This window comes from Onthophagus taurus, chromosome 3, assembly GCF_036711975.1.
Source record: "Onthophagus taurus isolate NC chromosome 3, IU_Otau_3.0, whole genome shotgun sequence".
In the NCBI taxonomy this organism is placed as follows: Eukaryota; Metazoa; Arthropoda; class Insecta; order Coleoptera; family Scarabaeidae; genus Onthophagus; species Onthophagus taurus.
The window spans coordinates 28,337,355-28,361,373 of NC_091968.1; the positions used below are offsets into that span (position 1 = coordinate 28,337,355).

The window sequence follows — 24,019 nt, forward strand, 5'->3', positions numbered from 1 at the left end:
GATAACATTGTTCGCCTTTCCCATAAGATTGCACCAAGTAAATTTTTTGCTGTAAAGTAAGCATTTTAAGCTGACAATGCTCCGGATAATAAAGCATAAAAGCGAAGTGTCAATAAAGCTTGTCACTATCAACGCCAACTAGTACAAAAATGATCACAAATAAATAAAAGTAGGCCGATTTTTTCGAAAATTGGTATTAGAATTTTCCTAGTAACTTATTTCCTTATCTTCTCAAATAAATGCACTTTACTCTAGTAAAATTTAAAGTTTTTTCAATTTTCTGAACACCGTGTATAAAATATGTTAAATGTTTCTATCCCAATCTTACTCTAAGAACTAGCAAAACTTTTTATCAAGAGTAACTTTTTTCAATAAAATTAAAAATAAAAGTTTTTCCTATTCAACACCTTTTCCGTGGACATACTGTATATTTTGATTGACCGAACATTAGAAATAACACTAGACCTACAGTGTCTAGTGTTCTCAGTGAGGAGTTACTCGAGGCTGTCCACAAGGGGGTGTACTATCCCCACTTTTGCGGAACCTCACCCTGGATAGCCTCTTGAACCGCCTCGCCGAAGCCAACTTTATCACAGTTGGTTACGCAGATGATTTAACCATTCTCGTCAAAGGCAAGTATATAAACGTGCTGTTTGACAGGATGCAAGTAGCTCTCAAACTGATAGAGACTTGGTGTGACGAACAAAGACTCTCTGTGAATCCTAAGAAGACAGAGTTGATTCTTTTCACACGGATGAGGAAGGTTGGCAATCCCAGAATGCCATCCCTTGCTGATACTCCATTGGTATTGTCAAAAGAAGTTAAATATCTGGGCATCACACTTGACAATAAAATGACATGGAGAGCCCACCTAGATAATAGAGTAAAAAAAGCGTACGTTGCATTCGGTCAATGCCGGAGGGCTATAGGTAAGACATGGGGTTTCTCACCCAGAAATGCCCTCTGGATTTACACGGCTGTAATCCGACCTATGCTTACTTATGGTGCAGTAGTATGGTGGTCAAAGACCCTACAGTCTACATCCACTACTGCACTTAATAAAGTACAGAGACTTGCGTGTTTGTATGTTACAGGTGCGCTGCGGACTACCCCCACTGCAGCCATGGAAAACATGTTAAACCTAACGCCACTTCATTTGTTCATCCAAGAGGTGGCATTGGTGACCATGACTCGACTGCGAGCAGCAGGAATTCTAATGGGTGAGAGAAATAGTAAAAATGCCAATCTCTGGAATGAAATGGTGGATTACTCACCAATTCTGGAGTGTGTAACGGACTTTACACCCCTACCACACATTTTTACGAAGAAATATCTCACCCACCCAAGCTCCACAGAAGTAGAGGTAAAAAACAGCCTTAAAATCTACACTGATGGTTCAAAGAGACGGGAAGGAGCTGGAGCCGGAGTCTTCTCGTACGATCTCCGACTCCACGTATCTGAACCTTTAGGTATAAGTACCACCGTCATACAGGCGGAGTTAATCGCCATACAACTTGCCGCTGACGTTATTGTCCAACTTGGTAGGTAAGACTTTTACAATTTATACTGACAGTAGACAAGCTATTTTAGCCCTGAGTAGAATAACAATTACCTCAGGACTTGTTATGGGTTGTCATCTGACATTGGAGAAGGCCGCAGTGCATAACTGTGTCATACTTCAATGGATAAAAGGACACTCGACTTGTTCAGGTAACAAGCACGCTGATAGGCTTGCCAAAAGGGCTGCCAAGCGAGCGCCATGTTCGCCTGAACCGATAATCGCTCCGTCCTTATCAACTCAGATTGAGATAATTAAAGATTTTACCCACAAAAAGTTCATGAACTGGTGGGATAGGGTTAAGGGTTGCCATCTGTCTAAGGAAGTATTACATTATCCTTCAGCAGAGGCAGCCTTGTCTTTCGTAAGGCTTTACGAACTGTAACGGGACTCGTCACGGGTCACTGTAAGGTAAACAAGCATCTTTATAACCTTAAGCTTGCTATTAGTCCTCTCTGTCGCCTCTGTAAAGAGAGCGAGGAGACGGTCCGACACATCTTGTGTGAATGCCCCACTCTGCAAGACCTCAGAATGAGAGACTTCGGAGAGGAATGGCCGACCACAGATGGCATCAGGAACACACCTCTGAGCTGTATCCTAGCTTTCGGAAATTCCTTAGGCTGGTTGATGTAGCCGGAGACAGTGTAGGAGGATGTACAAGGGGCCCGTTGGGGCCTAGGTGCTGTATGCGTAGCATACCCTCCGCTTTCCTACATACATACAACACTAGACCTAGAATCATTCGAGTTTAACCGCAAGTCTCTTAAGACGGCTAAACCCGAATGTTCGGTTAAGTCACAAATTTAGTAGTTTGGGGACATTTGGGCGTATCTGGAATCAGTTTGTGGACACACATTTAGACACAGTTGGAATCAGTTGGGAACACTTTGACACACTAATCCCACTAGAAATTTGTAACACTTGTTTAGACATATTTGAAACACTTGTTTAGACATACTAGGAATGAGTTGGATACATTTGGACAAACTTGGAATAAATTGGGAACATTTAGAAACAGAAAATAATTAAAACGATTAAGTATGAATATATTTTTTTTTAAATTTTTTATTAGTCCAAAAAAATACATCGATGATCTGTTACAGTGAAAGCTTCGTTTAGATGTAGTTATTACATTCTCTACATTTATATATTAGCTTATTTTTGAGATATTGAAAAAGCAAAACGGTTTACGCTAAAATTGTAAAATTCACTCTAATTGTTATCATTAATAATTGTATTTTAAGGACCGTACTAAAAATATCACAAAATTTTCCGTCTTCTAACAATTTTTAACTGCTTGGTTCTTCTATACATCTATCAAAGTTAATTAATTAACTTTGTTAATAAAAAATAGTTTTAATTTGTCAAATAATAATCTTAAAGGATATGTCGTAAGGATATGCTAAGGAATATTGTTACTTTTTATTTTAAAACTATACATCATATATTTTCATCATTTTAAATTGGATCACATAGGTTTTTAGCTATAGAGCCGTGTATTTACAACGCATATTTATTTTTATCTTAAAATTTACCATAACAAAAACGATTTAACCCAACAAAGTTTAATTCAAATTTGCAAAGTCTAAGAAGCTAATAAACAACTATTTATTTTATTTATTTCTTAATCGATTTAAGACGGTCTCAAATTATTATTTTTTTTAATTGATTGTCCCTTATTATATATTATATTTTTATAATAACCACGAAACTCATACAACAAAGTTTCAATTTCAGCTCATAAAAAAAATTAATGTTTATGTAACAAAAATACCAACAATCGATGTTTATTTAATACCAAAATTCCATCGATAGGTAGTAATTCGATACGACGCGACGTGGCGCAATGGGGGTTTTAATGTATGCATTAAACCGCATCGCGCGGTCGTTGCAATAACGTAACGATGCCCACAGTTACACTTTGACGCGCAAATTGAAATTGAACCGAGTTCGGAGGAGAGATCTCCCAAATCGAATTTGGTCGATGAAGGAACCCCGCGGGTTTCCGAATCGCGCAACTTTTAGCTTTGCGACGCGTTTTCATCGAAAACCGATCGACGCCTTCGATAACTACCGTATTATGCAATAAAACTGTCCGCGGTGGCGGCGTCGGCATCGGCGTCGTCGTCGCAGACGGCTGAAGCGATATTTTCCACTGCCGGAATTTAATTTTACAGAGTGCCCCGAAGGTCGGCTCGTAAATTACTTTTACGCCATTGTAAAGTGCGGCGGTGAAAATAATATTTGATAACTCGTACGGTGGCGCAAAACACCCCGGGCTTTAGTCGAATGTCGTTTTTATGACCCACATCTCTATTGCGTTTTAATGGGTCGTTTTATATGCGTCTCCTCAACTCGTCGTGTATTCGCTCTGTTTTTTTTTTACTATTAAACCATCAAATGTCTTTAACACATTCAAAATGTTATAACAAATTCAAACAAGTAATCTCCAGTGTGCTAATTAATTATCGTACTCGACGTCATTATTGCAAATATGCAACCAACATCACACTGTAATACGCATTATACGCAAATCGCATATTGCAGTACCAATATTGTGAGGTTGGTTGCATATTTGCAATGATGATGTCGGGTATGATTATATGATTGCGGTAAAATGTGACCTTAATCCAAACTCTAAACTTCACTGTTGTAAACGAATCTCTAATCTGAACCTCTAGAATTTAGATAGACGCTAAGATAACGTTTCAGAATCTAAATAGTCTCAAATTTGAGCTTGCATAAGTATCCAACATGAACTTGCAGACTCCGAGTAGCCCACAATCCGAAATTTTGTAGTCTTGCAGAATCAAACCTGAATTTGTGGAATCATGCTAGTCCTTAATATGAACTTACAGACTCTGGACTACCTCTAATCTGAACTTATAGAATATGCGCAGTGTTTAACCTGAACTGATGAAGTCAAGAAATTGATCAAGCATTGTTGGGGTAACATGTCCAGCTTATACTCTAAAATTGTAGAGCATTGAAAGTCTCTAATTTGAATTTGCTTATCCTGGGCAATCACTAATGTGAATTTTTAAGCCTAAATACTCTCAAATCTTGATTTGCATGATTTATATAGTCTTTAATCTGAACTTTTACTGTCTGAAGAACGTCTCTTAAGACGGCTAAACCATAGTTCTAGTAACAGTGTTAGATAGCGCTAGTTAGCACTAAATAATGCTAGGTTGTGTATTGTTTGTGAACTAAAACTAGAACTAAAACTAGAACTAACACTAGACCTAGAACTAGAAACATTCAGGTTTAGCCGAACGTCTCTTAAGACGGCTAACCCTGATTGTTTCTAGTTCTAGATCTAGTGTTAGTTCTAGTATCAGTATTACATAGTGCTAGTTAGCACTAGATAGTGCTAGGTTGTGTATTATTTGTGAACTAACACTAGACCTAGAACTAGAAACATTCGGGGTCTGAAGACGCACGGCTAAACCCGAAACTTTCTAGTTCTAGGTCTAGTATTAGTTCTAGTTTTAATTGTTATTCAATGCTAGATTGTTGTTAAACTAATAATAGATCTAGTGATAGTTCTAGTAACAGTGTTAGATAGCGCTAGTTAGCACTAGATAATGCTAGGTTGTGTGTTGTTTGTGAACTAAAACTTGAACTAACGCTAGACCTAGGACTAGAAACATTCGGGTTTAGCCGAACGTCTCTTAAGACGGCTAAACCCGATTGTTTCTAGTTCTAGATCTAGTGATAGTTCTAATAACAGTGTTAGATAGCGCTAGTTAGCACTAGATAATGCTAGGTTGTGTATTATTTATGAGATTATACTCTGAAATTGTAGAGCATTAAAAATCTCTAATTTGAATTTGCACATCCTAGTTAGTCACTAATCTGTATTTGTAAGCCTAAATACTCTCAAATCTTGACTTGCATGATTTATAGAGTCTTTAATCTGAACTTTTACTGTTTGAGGAGGGTGTTATCTGGACTTAAAGAGACTAAATAGTCCATAACCTGAACCTGCAAAGTCTAAACTGAAATTACAGAGTCATGACAATCTCTAATTCGATTTATACAATCTGAGTCATCTCTAATCTGAATTTTCAAAGTCTGGGCAGTGTCTAACTTGAATTGGCAGAATCAAGACAGCCTCTAACATGAACTTACATTGACTGGAAAGTTTGTAATTTAAATTTGCAGAGTCATAGCAATTTCTAATCTGAATGTACAGGTCATCTTTAATTAGACTTGCATAGTCTGGGTAATGTCTAACCTGAACGATCAGAATCAGGGCAGTCTTTAATCTTAACTTCCATTGTCTGGGTAGTTTTTAATCTAATTTAGCAGAGTTTGGACAACCTCTAGTTTGAATTTGTAGATTTTAATCTCATCTTGCATTGGCTGGGCAGTTTGTAATCTGAACTTACTAAGGGCCGGTTGTACCAACTCCCGATAAATTTATCCGATAGATAAATTGGCGCACTTAGGTCCATTACTACCATCTTTTAGTTAAATTTATCTTATAGATAAACACATCTACTAGCCAATCAGAGCGCGTGAAATAGCCGTAACCATGGTAATAATCCCTTAGATAGCTTAACCAGAAGATGGTAGTAACGAGCCTTAGCCAATGAGAGCGCTTAAAACCGCTGTATCCATGGTAATTATCCGTTAGATAGTTTATCGGGAGGTGGTACAACCGGCCCTAAGTCTGGCTTCGGCTTCTGTTAAGTGCGGAGCTTTATCTTTAATAAATTTAATGCGTTGTAGCCTAATTAAGCTACATACTAAATATTTTGTGTAACCGATTGTGTATCTAAATCATAATAGTTTATATCTTCAAAATTTAATGAGTGCAAGCTGCCTCGGTTATTATTTTATACTAAAGCTGTGGAGTTTTATCTTTAATGACTGCAATTATTACACTAAATAGCGTGATTAATAAATTTTGAAACTGATTATGTATCTAATAGTCAACATATTCAAGATGTATTAAATGTAACAGCTTAAATGTAAGCAGATTCAAACGTAAAACGTAGTAACGCTGCACATCAAATACTTTACCAAGATATGTAATGAACGATTTACCCTCAAACCGCCGAGGTCGCTTGCGGGCGAGGCGCTAGATTTGATGTATCAATATGAAATAGTCAGTGAAGTAGTGAAATAGTAGTGAAGTTGTAAAGGATTCTAGCGCCTCGCCCGCAAGCAACCTCGGCGATTTGAGAGTAAAAGTTTGTTACAAAAGACTCTGTATCTTTACCAAGACAGGTAATAAACGATTTTGCTTCAAATTGCCAAGGTCGCTTGCTGACGAGGCGCTAAATCTTCCAAAGTTGTCGATTTTGTATTAATGCATCAGCCCCTCGCCCAAATGACCTCGACTATTTGAGGTTGTTTATCTTCATATAAAAGACTTTGTATCTATCTTAAGATATATAAGAAACGATTTCGCTTCAAATCGCCGAGGTCACTTGCGGGCGCTAGAACTTTGGAGGACTCTAGCGCCTCCCCCGCAAGCGATCTCGGCGATTTGAAGCGAAATCGTTCATTACATATCTTGATATAGATACAAAGTCTATTATAAAAAACGATTTACCCTCAAACCGCCAAGGTCGCATGCGGGCGAAGCGCTAGATTTGAAACGAAATAGTAAGTTGTGAGGGATTTTGGCGCCTTATGTGCAAGCTACCTCGGCAATTTGAGATTAAATGTCTTGTTATAACAGACTCTGTATTTTTACCAAGGTATGTAACAAAAGATTTCATTTCAAATCGCCGAGGTGGGTCGCGGGCAAGGCGCTGCATTTGACGCATCAACACAAAATCGTCACCGTTGGAGGACCCTAGCGCCTCGTCCGCAAGCATACTCGGCGATTTGAAACAAAATCGTTCATTATATATCTTGATATAGGTACAAACTCTCTTATAAAAAGAGATTTATCCTCAAACCGCCGAGGTCGCTTGTGGGCGAGACGCTACATTTGGCGTATCAACACGAAATCGTCAGCTTTGGAGGATTCTAGCGCCTCGCCCGGAAGCGACCTTGGCGATTTGATGCGAAATCGTTTCTTATATACAGGGTGTTTCGGTGACTCAGGGAACAAATGTAACCACATGTACTAGAGTGAAAATGATGACGATTCATGTAAAAAAAAATTAGTAAAAGTCCTGAAATTGCAAAGGTACAGGCCATCAAAGTTAGGAAATTTTAACACATTTTTCTAAATATCTTAAATACTATTTATGGTAAAGCATTGAAATTTGGTACAGTGTAAGCTAATATCACGTAAAATCATTAGGCAATTTTTGAGTTGGATCGGTACGCGGGAATAATGCTATACATAACCCTACATTTATTTTTGTAGTTTCTAATAGCAAATTTAGTTTAGAAACGTTTATCACTTTTAGAGAATATTGATAAAAACCACCGTTTTAGTATTAAATGCAAAAATGTTAGGCTTCGAATTCAATAATCTGAATTGGCAATGACAAATGAAAATGAATAATAAAAAAAGTACATAAAATAACAAGACAAATAATAAAAAATACTAAAGGAAATAAACTTCTAATTTTTTTTTCTAATTTTTAACTATTTTAAGTTGCTTTACTTTTATTTTCAAATTAATTACGTTTCATCTTTTACAAAAATGGTGTTTTCTCTTTTATTTTTCCGTTACGACTTATGTACTAAAACGTCACAACACCAAAAAACTTGTTCCTGTATTATTTCGCTGCACTCGTTTTATATTTAGATTTAGAACGTTCTTCATTTTTAACGTGTCGATCTGTTGTTTGTCGTAACCTCAAAGTAATTTTATTATTGATTGATATTTAGTTAACTAAGATGATATGACATCTTAGTTAACTCTTATGACATTAGTCTCTGAAGATGGCCATGGGCCGAAACTAGTAAGACTTAATTAAATAAATAATAAAACCAGTTTCAAAAGTACAATACTAAGAATATTAAATTTAATTACCTTCTCACTAAAGGAAATGTTGAAAAACTTAAATTTCTTTTTTTTTTGTGTTATTATTGAAATCGGAACCCAACATTTTTGCATTTAACACGAAAACGGTGATTTTTACCAATATTATCTAAGAGTAATAAAAGATTTTAAACTAAATTTATTATTAGAAACTGCAAAAATAAATGTAGGGTTATGATAGAATAAAAAAATTTTTAGCAAACAAACTTTAGGAACACCTGTATAGCATTGTTCCCGCGGACCAATCCAAATCATAAATTGCCTAACGATTTTACATTACATTGAATTATATTGTACCAAATTTCAGCGTTCTACTGTAAATAGTGTTTAAGATATTTGGAAAAATGTGTTAAAATTTTCTAACTTTGATGGCCGTATCTTTGAAATTTTAAGACTTTTACTAAATTTTCCAGTCACCGAAACCAGCAACAAACTTTTAGCCGTAATTTCCTATCTACTTTCTTAGCTGATATCTTCCTTATAATTAGGGATAGCGAAAAACTAAATGCACCACTTGAAAGCTTGAATCTTTCTCTATCTAAAACCGCGCTGTACTTAAAATAGCTCAAAATTACCAAACTACAAGGCCTTGTGCAATTGTTACGAAACCGAATTTTAAAAAACTGTTATCACAGTCAGAAAGGGCGCTCCTTCAGCTTTCTTAAACTGCTAAATTCACACGTTTTAGCCATTCTTAAACCCTGTTGAGGTCGATAACTTTCTTATATGAGCAGGAGAAAACTCTGGAACCATATCTATCTTATCGAAAATTTTTTGCTCTTTCTAATGGTGTCTTTTAATAACAATTATACACTTTAATTTAACAACAATTATTAATTAAAGTTATACAGGATGGTCAGAAATGTGCGTCAAATTTCCGTATCTCAAAAAGGTTATTTTCTTAAATAGCAACTCTACTTTTTTCCCTCACCACCGTATTATATGCTGAAAAATCAGGAGACTTTGTGATTACATCCCGTACTAGTAGAGTTACTAGTAAACATACTAGTAGACTTTAAATTTAGTTACTTTACTGTAGACTTTAAAATGCGCACACCCAATATCCGCAAAAAATTTGAGGAAACCTTAACTGGAAAGACATGTTTAAATTTTTTAAAAACTGTGCCATTCCTTCCATCCCGCTAATTTTGACCCAACTCAATTCCAACGGCAGTTATTCCAACAAGATGGCGCGCCACCACACCTCAAGAAGCTACTAAATCAGTTTTTGACACTCAGGGAATTGTTTAAAATAATTATATAAATTTGAAATGAATTTGAAAATAATTTTGTAAATTATTTTTTCGTTTTTAGAAACGATTTAGTTATGGTAATGCAACTATTTGACCTTATTGACAAGTGGTCTTTATAAAAGCCGCTAACCGTTAAAGGGTTAAAAATGAGGGAACAATTTTGAAATCTATACCAAAAAATTGCACAAAAGTTAAATCTTTAGACCGATTTGAGGGATTTTTCCATAAATCGTTTATAATGATTTACACTCAGGTCGTCGTAACAGACTCTGTCACAAATGGGTGTTAACTAGAAACAGAAAAATCCACAACGTTAGTAGTTTTTTGCGCAAAACGTGTTTGTGCAAGCGCGCGATCGTCGCGTGTTATACATCACTAGAAAGAGCAGGAAATTTCCGATAAGATAGATATGTTTCTAGAGTTTTCTCCTGCTCATATAAGAAAGTTATCGACCCCAACAGGGTTTAAGAATGGCTAAAGCGTGTGAATTTAGCAGTTTTTGGCCAAAAATGTACGTGTGCAAATATGTGATTGCCGCGTGTTATACATCACTAGAAAGAGCAGGAAATTTCCGATAAGATAGATATAGTTCTATAGTTTTCTCCCTATCAAATAAGAAAGTTGTTTAGAGGAAGAGTATTTAAGCGTTTCTGCGTGTAGGGATGGACATTAAGGGTGATTTAAGCATGACGCCAATAGATATTGACCGACGAAAACCCGGATTAAGATAGCTGAAGGAGCGCCCTTTCTGACTGTGATAACAGTTTTTTAAAATTCGGTTTCGTAACAATTGCACAAGGCCTTGAAGTTTGGTAATTTTGAGCTACACTGTTGGAAATAATTCACGAGCACACCCTATATAATCTGAACGCGTGAAGATAAATCCATAATATTTGCAGTGTACAAAGGTTTACTGTAGACGAGTTTATTCAGGGAGTTTCGAGTTGTTCCGTCGTGGCATTGTTGACTGAGCCGCCCTTCCAAGTGGAACATTCCGTCGCTATGGAGACCGAAGTGGATGGAAAATACCTGTCGTTTTTAGTGTGGTGCGCAATGGATGGGCGATCGCGTTACTTAAGCGAGTTTGGGCGAGGAATGTTTGTGGGTATGCACATTGAGGGTGTATCGTTCTGTGAAATTGCGCGTCGTCTCGAGCGGTTGTTATCGGCAGTGCAACGGGCATGGCGAGAATGTTCCGAGGTAGGACATAGGTACCTTCAGCCGCGGCCGGGACGGCCCTGCGCGTTCCCATCACACGAGGATCGCGCTCTTGTGCTAAGTGCTTTAGCGTGGTATGTGTCCACAAGACAACTTGGAGCTGTTTGGCCACTTGCAGGGGAAGGCGCACTCACTACGCGAACAGTACGGCGGCGTTTGATAGATAGTGGACTGGCGCGCGCGTCGTGCGATACAGCGGATTGCAGTAACACCCAAGCACCGCAGCATACGTCACGAGTGGGTCGACGCTAGGCAGTAGTAGGTTGCCGAGTAGAGGGACATTTTGTTTTCCGACGAATCAAGATTCGAATTGAGCACCGGTGATGCGCGAATTTTAGTTCGTCGGAGCCGTGATGATCGTCTACTCGAGCAGAGTGTGCAAGAACGCCCTATCCACCGACAACCGAGCATTATGGTATCGGGTGCGATTACATATGGTGGACGTACACGTTTGCTGCGTGTATAGCAGACCATGACGGGTCAACAATACGTAGATGAGGTGCTACGGTCCATTGTGCTTCCCTACGTTCGGCGGCTCCTAGGTCTGCTATACATGCACGACAACGTACGACAGCACATCGGGCGTGTTGTATAGACCTTTGTGGAAGAGCACCGTATACGAATGCTTCCATGGCTAGCTCGGTTTCCGCATCTGAATCCGATTAAACATGTTTGGGACATGACTGGTCGGAGACTTCTACGTTATCCGGCTTCCTCGGCTACCTCGGATCCCTCTCGCTGCAATATAGCGACTTATAGACTCCATGCCATGTCGTGTAGAGATGGTACGCGAAGCTCACGGGGGATACTCTCGCTATTGATGTTTCCCCTCCCAGCAGAGTTGTGCCGTTCTCCATGTGAGAGTAAGTTACACTACATTAGTACTACTTCCATACCAAATTTTATTGCGCTAGACACACGCGTTCAGATTATACAGGGTGTGCTCGTGAATTATTTCCAACAGTGTATTTTAAGTACAGCGCGGTTTTAGATAGAGAAAGATTCAAGCTTTCAAATGGTGCATTTAGTTTTTCGTTATCCCTAATTATAAGGAAGATATCGACTAAGAAAGTAGATAGGAAATTACGCCTAAAAGTTTGTTGCTGGGAGGTTTGTTGCTATCGTCGCACGGGTTGTATTTTGATAAAAATACAAAGTCTCTTATAAGAAGACATTTACCTTCAAAGTCAACCGCCAAGGTCGTTTGCGGGCGAGGCGCTAGATTTGACATATCAACTTTACACGATTCTAGAACCGATTTTGAGACCGATTCTGTATCTAATAGTTAATATCGGCTATTATTAGCCAATGTTGATTTTTTCGAGCAATGTAACAAAATTACAAATACTGAATACATTAAAAACAAACTTCTATTTGACTACACCGTCGATGACAATGTCGGTTACGAAAATATTAAATCCGGGGTTTCGAGTGGAAAGTAAAGCGAGATCGCCCGTAGCGTCACCTAATTAACTAACATCGAGTTTCGCTGTTTGCCGGAGAACAATAAACAGACGTAAAAACGTTATTAAACGACGTGATGACGTCACGAGCGTCGCGTCGCGGACGTTGCTGGTACCTCGTAACGCGCGGCAGCGTCGCGATCGCCCAATTTAAATTTAAATTGCTTTTTCAACGTTTTAATTAACACTGGTGCTATGGAATAAATAAAAAACGCGCACTCGAATCGAAAAGTTGCGACTAATTTTATCTTTTAAATTCTATTCTTTGAGTTCACCAATTGTTTTTTTAATTTTTTTTTGAATTCTATTGTCTGAAAAATCCTAACCTTCGTTGTTGAGTTGTCGTGGAACTTGGAACCGTCTTCTTTACATTTCTTCGTTCGTAAATTCTTTGAAGTAAACACTAAGCGTAGAAAAAAAGAAATACACCACTTTTTTTTATAATTTTACTTTCTTTTTGTTTATTTAAAAGTTCGATGTGTTGTTTAGGTCGTCGATTTATTTTGGTTTATACCACAATTAGTCACGTGAAAAACATCGAGATGATGATCGCGAAGAACGTTGATGCGTAGTAAGGTTGATTTCCGGATGAGTCGCTTCTCACTGGAAATATAAAACAAGAAAAAGTCAGTTAAAAGAAAATGTGATTACGCAACGAAAAGCGCATCGTATTTTCCGTGCGGCGTCGCTTTCGCACGGAATACACAATCAGGTTCAACTTTGTTTGAAGTTGGAGAACCAGTTGCTTGGGATATCTTTTGCTGGTTTAACTTCGATCCAATTTCCCCCAGCGAAGGTAATTACAACGAATAAATTTCGATGTTATTTAAAAAATGATCTAAAGTACTCATCGCGGTAACATCCGGTTTATAACGAGCGTTGGCGCCAACAAATAGTTATTGTGGAGATTGAATTTACCATTCAATTTCCCTTTGTCGAACGAACTCCGGTTCAATATCAGATTATCTATCTATTTGGGTTTGTGAATATCGACTGCACCGGCTAACACAAACGTCAATGCAAAATTCTAATGCTTCGTATTCGTAGAAGCCAACGCGAGTGTAGGGAACAAAAATGGAAAAGAGTAGGTGGAAATTTGTGAAAAAGAGAATTTCCATTGGCCGCGTTTTTCGGACGGCGGCGTAATCTGGGACGGCGAAAATGCGGCGCCAGTCGATGACAACGCCAGAGATAATTCCGACTATTGGGCCCCACGTTGGTGTCGCCGCCAGCGAAAAATTTTTTTTTACACGGATGAAGTTCGCGTCAATTTAAAGCTCGTCGAGAGTGGCGTCGGGATTTCGAAAGCTCGCGCCCCGAAATCCAATTGAAACTTGGCGAGAATTGATAGGTTTCGATGCTATCGAAAATTGCCCAACGACTGCTTAATTATCCGATTGGGAAATGGATACATTTATTTTTTGCATCATTTATCTTTTAAATATTTCTATCTGGTCGTATCACAAATAATAGAATGATACTAAGTTATTCTAAGTCTTACTGCAGTTATCAGCAAACTTACCCGAATTCAACGAATAGCTGGATTGGCAATCTCTAGTGCGATAACCACAACCTCAACTCTACCAATGGATGTTTTGCTTGCAAAGGTCTATCTCTGTTTATCTCTGTCTATCTCAGGTTTCAGCAATATGATAACTGCTCCGACATGTCCTACCAATAGGCTGAAGAAGGCACTATAAGCACTGATAATGTGCTATCAATGCCGTCAGATTCGACGGGATCACTACCAGTGATTAATGCTCGATGCCAGAATCTACTGAATCAACGGCAGTCCTGAATCGAGAACGAAAATTCTCTGATTCAGGCAGATATTATGGATGAAGAAGGTGTCGGGGTAGGAGTATACTGCCAGAGACTTCGGATTAAGCAAACTTACAGCCTGGGTACGTAATAATGTATTACAGGGAGAAATATTTGCTATTGACGTGGGTGCTATAATCCTTCTTGAAAGTGCATCATTTATCTTTTAAATATTTCTATGGGGTCATATCACAAATAAAAGAATAGTACTAAGTCTTACTGCAGTTATCAGCAAACTTACACGAATTCAACGAGTAGCTGGATTGGCAATCTCTAGTGCGATAATCACAACCTCAACTCTATCAATAGATGTTTTGCTTGCAAAGGTCTATCTCTGCATCATATAGAGAAAGTGGCCAAAACTACCATTTACAGGTTTCAGCAATATGATAACTGCTCCGACATGTCCTACCAATAGGCTGAAGAAGGCACTATAAGCACTGATAATGTGCTATCAATGCCGTCAGATTCGATGGGATCACTACCAGTGATTAATGCTCGATGCCAGAATCTACTAAATCAACGGCAGTCCTGGATCGAAAACGAAAATTCTCTCATTCAGGCAGATATTATGGATGAAGAAGGTGTCGGGGCAGGAGTATACTGCCAGAGACTTCGGATTAAGCAAACTTACAGCCTGGGTACGTAATAATGTATTACAGGGAGAAATATTTGCTATTGACGTGGGTGCTATAATCCTTCTTGAAAGTGCATCATTTATCTTTTAAATATTTCTATGGGGTCATATCACAAATAAAAGAATAGTACTAAGTCTTACTGCAGTTATCAGCAAACTTACACGAATTCAACGAGTAGCTGGATTGGCAACCTCTAGTGCGATAATCACAACCTCAACTCTACCAATGGATGTTTTGCTTGCAAAGGTCTATCTCTGCATCATATAGAGAAAATGGCCAAAACTACCATTTACAGGTTTCAGCAATATGATAACTGCTCCGACATGTCTTACCAATAGGCTGAAGAAGGCACTATAAGCACTGATAATGTGCTATCAATGCCGTCAGATTCGACGGGATCACTACCAGTGATTAATGCTCGATGCCAGAATCTACTGCCTCAACGGCAGTCCTGGATCGAAAACGAAAATTCTCTGATTCAGGCAGATATTATGGATGAAGAAGGTGTCGGGGTAGGAGTATACTGCCAGAGACTTCGGATTAAGCAAACTTACAGCCTGGGTACGTAATAATGTATTCCAGGGAGAAGTATTTGCTATTGACGTGGGTGCTATAATCCTTCTTGAAAGTGCATCATTTATCTTTTAAATATTTCTATGGGGTCATATCACAAATAAAAGAATAGTACTAAGTCTTACTGCAGTTATCAGCAAACTTACACGAATTCAACGAGTAGCTGGATTGGCAATCTCTAGTGCGATAATCACAACCTCAACTCTATCAATAGATGTTTTGCTTGCAAAGGTCTATCTCTGCATCATATAGAGAAAGTGGCCAAAACTACCATTTACAGGTTTCAGCAATATGATAACTGCTCCGACATATCCTACCAATAGGCTGAAGAAGGCACTATAAGCACTGATAATGTGCTATCAATGCCGTCAGATTCGACGGGATCACTACCAGTGATTAATGCGCGATGCCAGAATCTACTGAATCAACGGCAGTCCTGAATCGAGAACGAAAATTCTCTGATTCAGGCAGATATTATGGATGAAGAAGGTGTCGGGGTAGGAGTATACTGCCAGAGACTTCGGATTAAGCAAACTTACAGCCTGGGTACGTAATAATGTATTACAGGGAGAAATATTTGCTATTGACGTGGGTGCTATAATCCTTCTTGAAAGTGCATCATTTATCTTTTAAATATTTCTATGGGGTCATATCACAAATAAAAGAATAGTACTAAGTCTTACTGCAGTTATCAGCAAACTTACACGAATTCAACGAGTAGCTGGATTGGCAATCTCTAGTGCGATAATCACAACCTCAACTCTATCAATAGATGTTTTGCTTGCAAAGGTCTATCTCTGCATCATATAGAGAAAGTGGCCAAAACTACCATTTACAGGTTTCAGCAATATGATAACTGCTCCGACATATCCTACCAATAGGCTGAAGAAGGCACTATAAGCACTGATAATGTGCTATCAATGCCGTCAAATTCGACGGGATCACTACCAGTGATTAATGCTCGATGCCAGAATCTACTGAATCAACGGCAGTCCTGAATCGAGAACGAAAATTCTCTGATTCAGGCAGATATTATGGTTGAAGAAGGTGTCGGGGTAGGAGTATAATGCCAGAGACTTCGGATTAAGCAAACTTACAGCCTGGGTACGTAATAATGTATTCCAGGGAGAAGTATTTGCTATTGACGTGGGTGCTATAATCCTTCTTGAAAGTGCATCATTTATCTTTTAAATATTTCTATGGGGTCATATCACAAATAAAAGAATAGTACTAAGTCTTACTGCAGTTATCAGCAAACTTACACGAATTCAACGAGTAGCTGGATTGGCAATATCTAGTGCGATAATCACAACCTCAACTCTACCAATGGATGTTTTGCTTGCAAAGGTCTATCTCTGCATCATATAGAGAAAATGGCCAAAACTACCATTTACAGGTTTCAGCAATATGATAACTGCTCCGACATGTCCTACCAATAGGCTGAAGAAGGCACTATAAGCACTGATAATGTGCTATCAATGCCGTCAGATTCGATGGGATCACTACCAGTGATTAATGCTCGATGCCAGAATCTACTGAATCAACGGCAGTCCTGAATCGAGAACGAAAATTCTCTGATTCAGGCAGATATTATGGTTGAAGAAGGTGTCGGGGTAGGAGTATAATGCCAGAGACTTCGGATTAAGCAAACTTACAGCCTGGGTACGTAATAATGTATTCCAGGGAGAAGTATTTGCTATTGACGTGGGTGCTATAATCCTTCTTGAAAGTGCATCATTTATCTTTTAAATATTTCTATGGGGTCATATCACAAATAAAAGAATAGTACTAAGTCTTACTGCAGTTATCAGCAAACTTACACGAATTCAACGAGTAGCTGGATTGGCAATATCTAGTGCGATAATCACAACCTCAACTCTACCAATGGATGTTTTGCTTGCAAAGGTCTATCTCTGCATCATATAGAGAAAATGGCCAAAACTACCATTTACAGGTTTCAGCAATATGATAACTGCTCCGACATGTCCTACCAATAGGCTGAAGAAGGCACTATAAGCACTGATAATGTGCTATCAATGCCGTCAGATTCGATGGGATCACTACCAGTGATTAATGCTCGATGCCAGAATCTACTGAATCAACGGCAGTCCTGAATCGAGAACGAAAATTCTCTGATTCAGGCAGATATTATGGATGAAGAAGGTGTCGGGGTAGGAGTATAATGCCAGAGACTTCGGATTAAGCAAACTTACAGCCTGGGTACGTAATAATGTATTCCAGGGAGAAATATTTGCTATTGACGTGGGTGCTATAATCCTTCTTGAAAGTGCATCATTTATCTTTTAAATATTTCTATGGGGTCATATCACAAATAAAAGAATAGTACTAAGTCTTACTGAAGTTATCATCAAACTTACACGAATTCAACGAGTAGCTGGATTGGCAATCTCTAGTGCGATAATCACAACCTCAACTCTACCAATGGATGTTTTGCTTGCAAAGGTCTATCTCTGCATCATATAGAGAAAGTGGCCAAAACTACCATTTACAGGTTTCAGCAATATGATAACTGCTCCGACATGTCCTACCAATAGGCTGAAGAAGGCACTATAAGCACTGATAATGTGCTATCAATGCCGTCAGATTCGATGGGATCACTACCGGTGATTAATGCTCTATGCCAGAATCTATTGAATCAACGGCAGTCCTGGATCGAAAACGAAAATTCTCTGATTCATGCAGATATTATGGATGAAGAAGGTGTCGGGGTAGGAGTATACTGCCAGAGACTTCGGATTAAGCAAACTTACAGCCTGGGTACGTAATAATGTATTCCAGGGAGAAATATTTGCTATTGACGTGGGTGCTATAATCCTTCTTAAAAGAGGGGTGAAGAACGTGACAGTACGATTTGTCTCAGACAGTCAAGCCGCGTTAATACCTATAAAAGAACTTTAAACACACTGAGTTGTGATAGCAGAATTTCTCTGATATGGGTCCCAGGTCACTCTTGGGGTTGCTGGCAATGAAGCGGCAGATGAGCTAGCACGAGAGGGCAGCGCTAAAGCGTTTGTGGGGCTAGATCCAGCAGTTGGTATATCATTTGCGATGGCCAAACATAGAATCACAACACTTGAGTGAGATATCAGATTGATTTTAGGACCACTATACTCTATTTTTTAATTTAGAGATGTTTTCAAATTGAAGGGCCAAAAAGAAGGGTTGCTTTTGATCAGTTTTAAGCAAAAATTGCACTAGGAAAATTCTAGATATTGCCGGCCGCCTAGAAACATTATCAGTATGGCTAAACCTGAATGATTCTAGTTAATAATAATAATAATAGCACAATAGTTAGCCACACATACTATACTATAGAGTGTCCAAAAAATATCATACAAGAATCTCATCCCCCGAGGCCACCAAGCACAAGCCCACAGTCACACACCCAAAACCCAGTCCCGCAAAGATTTCTTAAATCGGTTCAAGGGTAGACCCACTAAATGTTTAGGAAGATTATTATAAACAGATGTAATTTGATATGAGAAGCATCTCTTAAAAAATTCCAAACGATGGGAAGGAGGAGTTAACCTACCCCTGAACCGGATATTGACATTGTGTACGTCCGTTCTAAAGTTAATTCTGTCGAATAGATAAGGGGGGCTCCGCTCCGTAATAATCTTATAATAAAAACATGCTTTGTGAACATACCGACGCGACTTCATATTCATCCATTTAAGTTTCTTAAAAGCAAAAGAGACATGATCATACTTTCTCAACCCAAAGATCAGCCGGACACAGGAATTCTGGAGCTTTTGAATCTTCTGTTGATGGCGGGAGTCAATAAATGAACCATATATGTTGTCACAATAATTAAAATGTGATAAGACGAGAGAGTCACACAAGAGTTTTTTAACAGAATTATCAAGGCAATGTCGATTACTGAAAATCAATCTCAGAGAGCCATATGCCCGCTTTAACAGCATATTAACATGTTCCCTAAAGTTTAGTGACTCATCAATAATCAGGTCAAGGTTCCTAACAGATCCACTCAGAGGAAGAGGCACATTTCCCAGCGAAATGTGATAGTTCTAGGTCTTGGGTTAGTTCTAGTGATAGTGCTAGTGTAAAACCAGAACTAACACTAGACCGAGAACTAGAAAAATTTGAGATTAGCCGTGCGTCTCTAGACACTAAACTAACACTAACATTAAAACCAACGCTAGACCTAGAACTAGAATCATTCGGGTTTAGCCGTCTTAAAAGACGTTCGGCTAAACCCGAATGATTCTAGTTCTAGGTCTAGTGTTAGTTCTAGTTTTAGATCAATGAAAGTGTGACGTTGAATAACAACTAAAATTAGAGTTGTCTCGCAAAAAATTTAATATTTTCTGTAAATCTGGACGCATCCAAATTAATCCTAGAAATCACTTGAAACTGTTACATATCCTTAGAAATCCTAGGAAATCCTCCAGGAATTATTACAAATTTTCTAGAAATGCTTGAAAACACTTTAAAAACGTTGAAAGTTCAGAGACATATGAAAACTATCAGAAACCTCTAAACATTTTAAGCAGTAATCCATAACAATGAAAGAAATCCTTAAAAATCTTAGGTATTTCTTAGGAATTGTTGAAAATCTTCTAAAAATTCTTGGATATAGTCTATAAATCTTTGTTACTTAAGATGCAACTCAATATATACTAGGAAATATTCCAATAAATTGTACAAACTGTAAATATGCACAAACTCCTTCAAAAAGCAATCCCAGCTGAAAATTTTTAAATATTTTTGAAAATTCTAGAAAATCTTTTGAAACTTTAAGATCTGCTTGGTAAGTTCCTAGAAATCATCTTGAAATGTTTAGAAATACACTGAAAATCTTGTTGCATCTAAATGAATTCCAAAAATTCTTTAGATCCTTGGATATACAGGTGTGCCAAATGTCTATAGTTCATTTTTTTCTATAATACCTGTCAATTTGTTGTAAAGTTGGCAAAATTAACAGGGAGTTTTGTTTTATCATGTTTTGAAGTAAATATGTCACATTGACGTTTGAGCTTTCGTTATTCAAAAAGAAAAGGTGCAGTAAAAGTGTTGTGGGGTGTTTATTTGCCATTTATTTACATAGAAAAGGTATTTTATTCTATTAATTACTTTGTAGCATGTTTTTACAACAAATATGTACTTCGTTAAAATCGTATTTATCTAAAAATGTATTAGTATTTTAACCTCAACTATTTAGTTACTGAAAATGTTACTAAAAATCAGGAAAACAACATAAATTTTATAAGGGTCCTAGATAATACCAACAGAAACTCTAAATAATTTACATTGACAAGTATTATAGAAAAAAAACGAACTATAGAATATAGCCAATAACTTCGCCATTTGTGGTTTTAAAGAAAAATGTTTCAAATACAAGTTTCTTTATTAATCATGGCGCATTTTTTGGCGATATTTGCTTGTTTATATTGTTTTTTGTTTCGTTGCTATGGCAACCAACATTGTTATTTTAAATGGGATGCATATATTTTTTTGCACACTTTGATAGAGGATAAGTCCCTCTATGCGATGAACTTATCAAATTATACGGTTGTATAAGAAAAAATCGAGAAAAAATGCGTTTTTTGTAAGTATTAAATCAGCTAATTACAATCAAAGTAGGCGCCGAAATAACACCATTGACAGCTTTAAATGTCAACTCGATTATACAACCATATGATTTGATATGTTGATCGCGTAGAGGGATTTATCCTCTATTAAAATGTGCAAAAAAAAACATATGCATCCCATTTAAAATAACAATGTTGGTTGCCATAGCAACGAAACAAAAAACAATGTAAACAAGCAAGTATTCAATACGCAACTTTTTTGTCTCTTGACATTTTCTCCTAAAATTTGTTAGTTTGATCACAAAAAAATAAAATAATACACAGGCTCAAGTGAATTAATTCAGAGATTGGTTATTATTAGTCAAAGAAATGAAGTTATGTCAAATTGATCGCACCATTATTTTATTTTTTTGTGATCAAACTAACAAATTGTTAGTTGTAAAATGTCAAGAGATAAGAAAGTTGCAGATTTTTCTCTTAACTTTAGAGGGCTATAACTTAGAGGAGAAAGAGTTTTGAACAAAAAGTTATATGAAAGACCCCCTTAATTTTCGTTGAAAAATTACCCCTTAAAATCTTTCGCAACAATTTAGATACACCCTGTATATGCAAATTATTAAAATTCCATGAAGCTAATTCCGAGACACATCTTGGAGATTGTTGAAAATCTCTTAAAATCCTCTAATTCTCAAAAATCATTTTAAAATGATTGGAAAATATTGATGAATCCAATTAAATCCCACAAATTCTTTAAAATTCTTGGATATATATGGATTATTAAGCATTTATATACAGGGTGATTCTCAACCTATGACGATTCAAGAAATAATGACTAATAGGCGAAAAAATTTGTGGTAAAAGGTTTTCTGTTTCATAGATATCCGTGATATTTGCTTTCAAATCAAAAATACATAGAACATTTTAAAATAACATCACAGCAAGTGTTCAAAGTTATTTCCCACGATCTCCCATTAGCGTGGTCTAAACCAGGATGTTGTGCGAATTTGCCCAGATAATTCGCACATGTATCTGATTTTGCTATGTTTTTTAAGTAACCCGAAAAGTAAAAATCAAGAGGATTGAGGTTGGGTGATCAAGGTGGCCAGGCCATTGGACCATCTCGACCTATTCATCTTCTAGGAAACACATTATCTAGATGTCGCCAATTATATCGGATATCTAGAAAACTAAAAAACTTTTACTACAATTTTTTCATCTATTAGTCTCTATTTGTCATGAGGAATAAGTCCTCAAATTTATGCGTATAGGTTGAGAATCACCCTGTATATAAATGTTTAACAATCCATGAAGCTCACTCCGAGTAAAACAAAGACATATTGAGAAATGTTAAGCATTCCTTGAGAATTCTTCGAAAATCTTAAGGAAATGTTTCTAAATCTGCAGAATATCATCTATGAATTTATTAGAATATATCCATAATTCTTATAAAATGCTTGATCTAGATTATCAAGGTTTTTAGGCCATTTCCAAGAATTCTTAGAAGATTACCAATGAGTTCCCGAGCATTTACTGAGGATTTGAGGAATATTGAAGTATGGTTCTGTAATGTCCCTGGCAATAATATTCGCAACATATCCTAGAGCATGTGGTAGATTTGTAGTTGATAAGGATAACTTTTCAAGAATTTCCTGTCGTTAAGGATGTCTGATAGATACATCTTAGATGCATCTGCGTTTTTAAGAACTCTTCAATTATTTCTAAGCATTTAAGAACTTTGCAGTGTTTTTGGCAGTGATAAAACATTTGTTGGGCCAGAGCCAACAGTTACATTACATTACATTACATAGAATACATATCGGGTAGGCGGACCAACCAACCTTGCACCGCGACCCTAAGGATCTATTGTACCCCGATAGATATCGTTATCCAATTTCACCGTGCAGTCCAATGCTCTTAACATGCATAAAACATGCTCAACCGTCTCTGCTTCCTCCGCACATAGTCGGCATTCAACATCGTCGGCTAAACCGAACAAGTTGAGGGGTGCTTTTAATCGGCAGTGCCCAGTAAAAACACCCATTAGAACTTTTATGCTACTACGGGCAAGTCCTAAAATATTCCCGGGTTTGACAGTGGCGATGTTAATAAACACCTTAGCATGTTTCATTCCAGGAGAACTGGTCCACAGTAGGCGAAGTCTCTCTTCAGCCCACAGTCCAATCCTATATTTGGCCATCGCAAATGATACACCAACTGCTGGTTCCGACCCCACAAACGCTTCAGCGCTGCCATCTCGTGCTAGCTTATCTAGCTAACCCCAGAGTGACCCGGAACCCAGATCAGAGAGACTCTGTTATCACAACTCAGTGTGTTTAATGTTCTCTTACAATCATTAACCAGAGCCGACACCATTTTCACGGCTTGCAGCGCCTGGAGAGCGGCTTGACTGTCTGAGAAAATTCGTACTGTCTTGTTCTTCACCCCTCTTTCAAGAAGGATTTTAGCACCCATGTCAATAGCAAATACTTCCGCCTGGAATACAGTACAGTACGTACCCAGGCTCTAGGCTTGCTTGATTCGAGGTGTCTATTTATTTATTTATTTATTATTTATTATTGGGACACAAACAGGGAGGATATCCCCAGTGAAGCATCCTCATACAAACAAAGCACTTAACTACATACCAAGCAAAAAAACGAAAAAAAAAAAAATAACAATAATTATAACATAACTATGAAAATAATAATAACAGCATTGATAGTTGCTAATTAATTGTACTACAATACAGAAGTTAACAACTAAACGTTACGTAATAGTAATTCTCTAAATGAGCGCAACGAGTGTCCAAATAGAGTAACATGGTTGAAATCCTGATTGTAAGTATTCAAAAGCCGAACGATAGGCGAGTTTAGATGAGCGTTCGTGTTCGATGTGCCTAAAAGGAAAGTAGTATTCCGCCGCGTGAAACGCTGTGGTACATTAAAGTCCAACACAGACAGAAGA

General features: G+C 37.6%; 1 protein-coding gene across 2 annotated transcripts in view; it reads right to left on the reverse strand.

Moving 5' to 3' along the window:
- Nucleotides 1–6,222: 6,222 nt before the first annotated feature.
- LOC111419997 (junctional adhesion molecule 2A-like) overlaps nucleotides 6,223–24,019 on the reverse strand; it is a 62,150-nt gene continuing 44,353 nt past the window's right edge. For both annotated transcript variants that reach the window (XM_023052901.2, XM_071194725.1), the window contains exon 7: nucleotides 6,223–13,053. In XM_023052901.2, coding sequence (XP_022908669.1) covers nucleotides 12,974–13,053 — 80 coding nt within the window. In that variant the 3' untranslated portion in view covers nucleotides 6,223–12,973. The remainder of the gene's footprint in view (nucleotides 13,054–24,019) is intronic.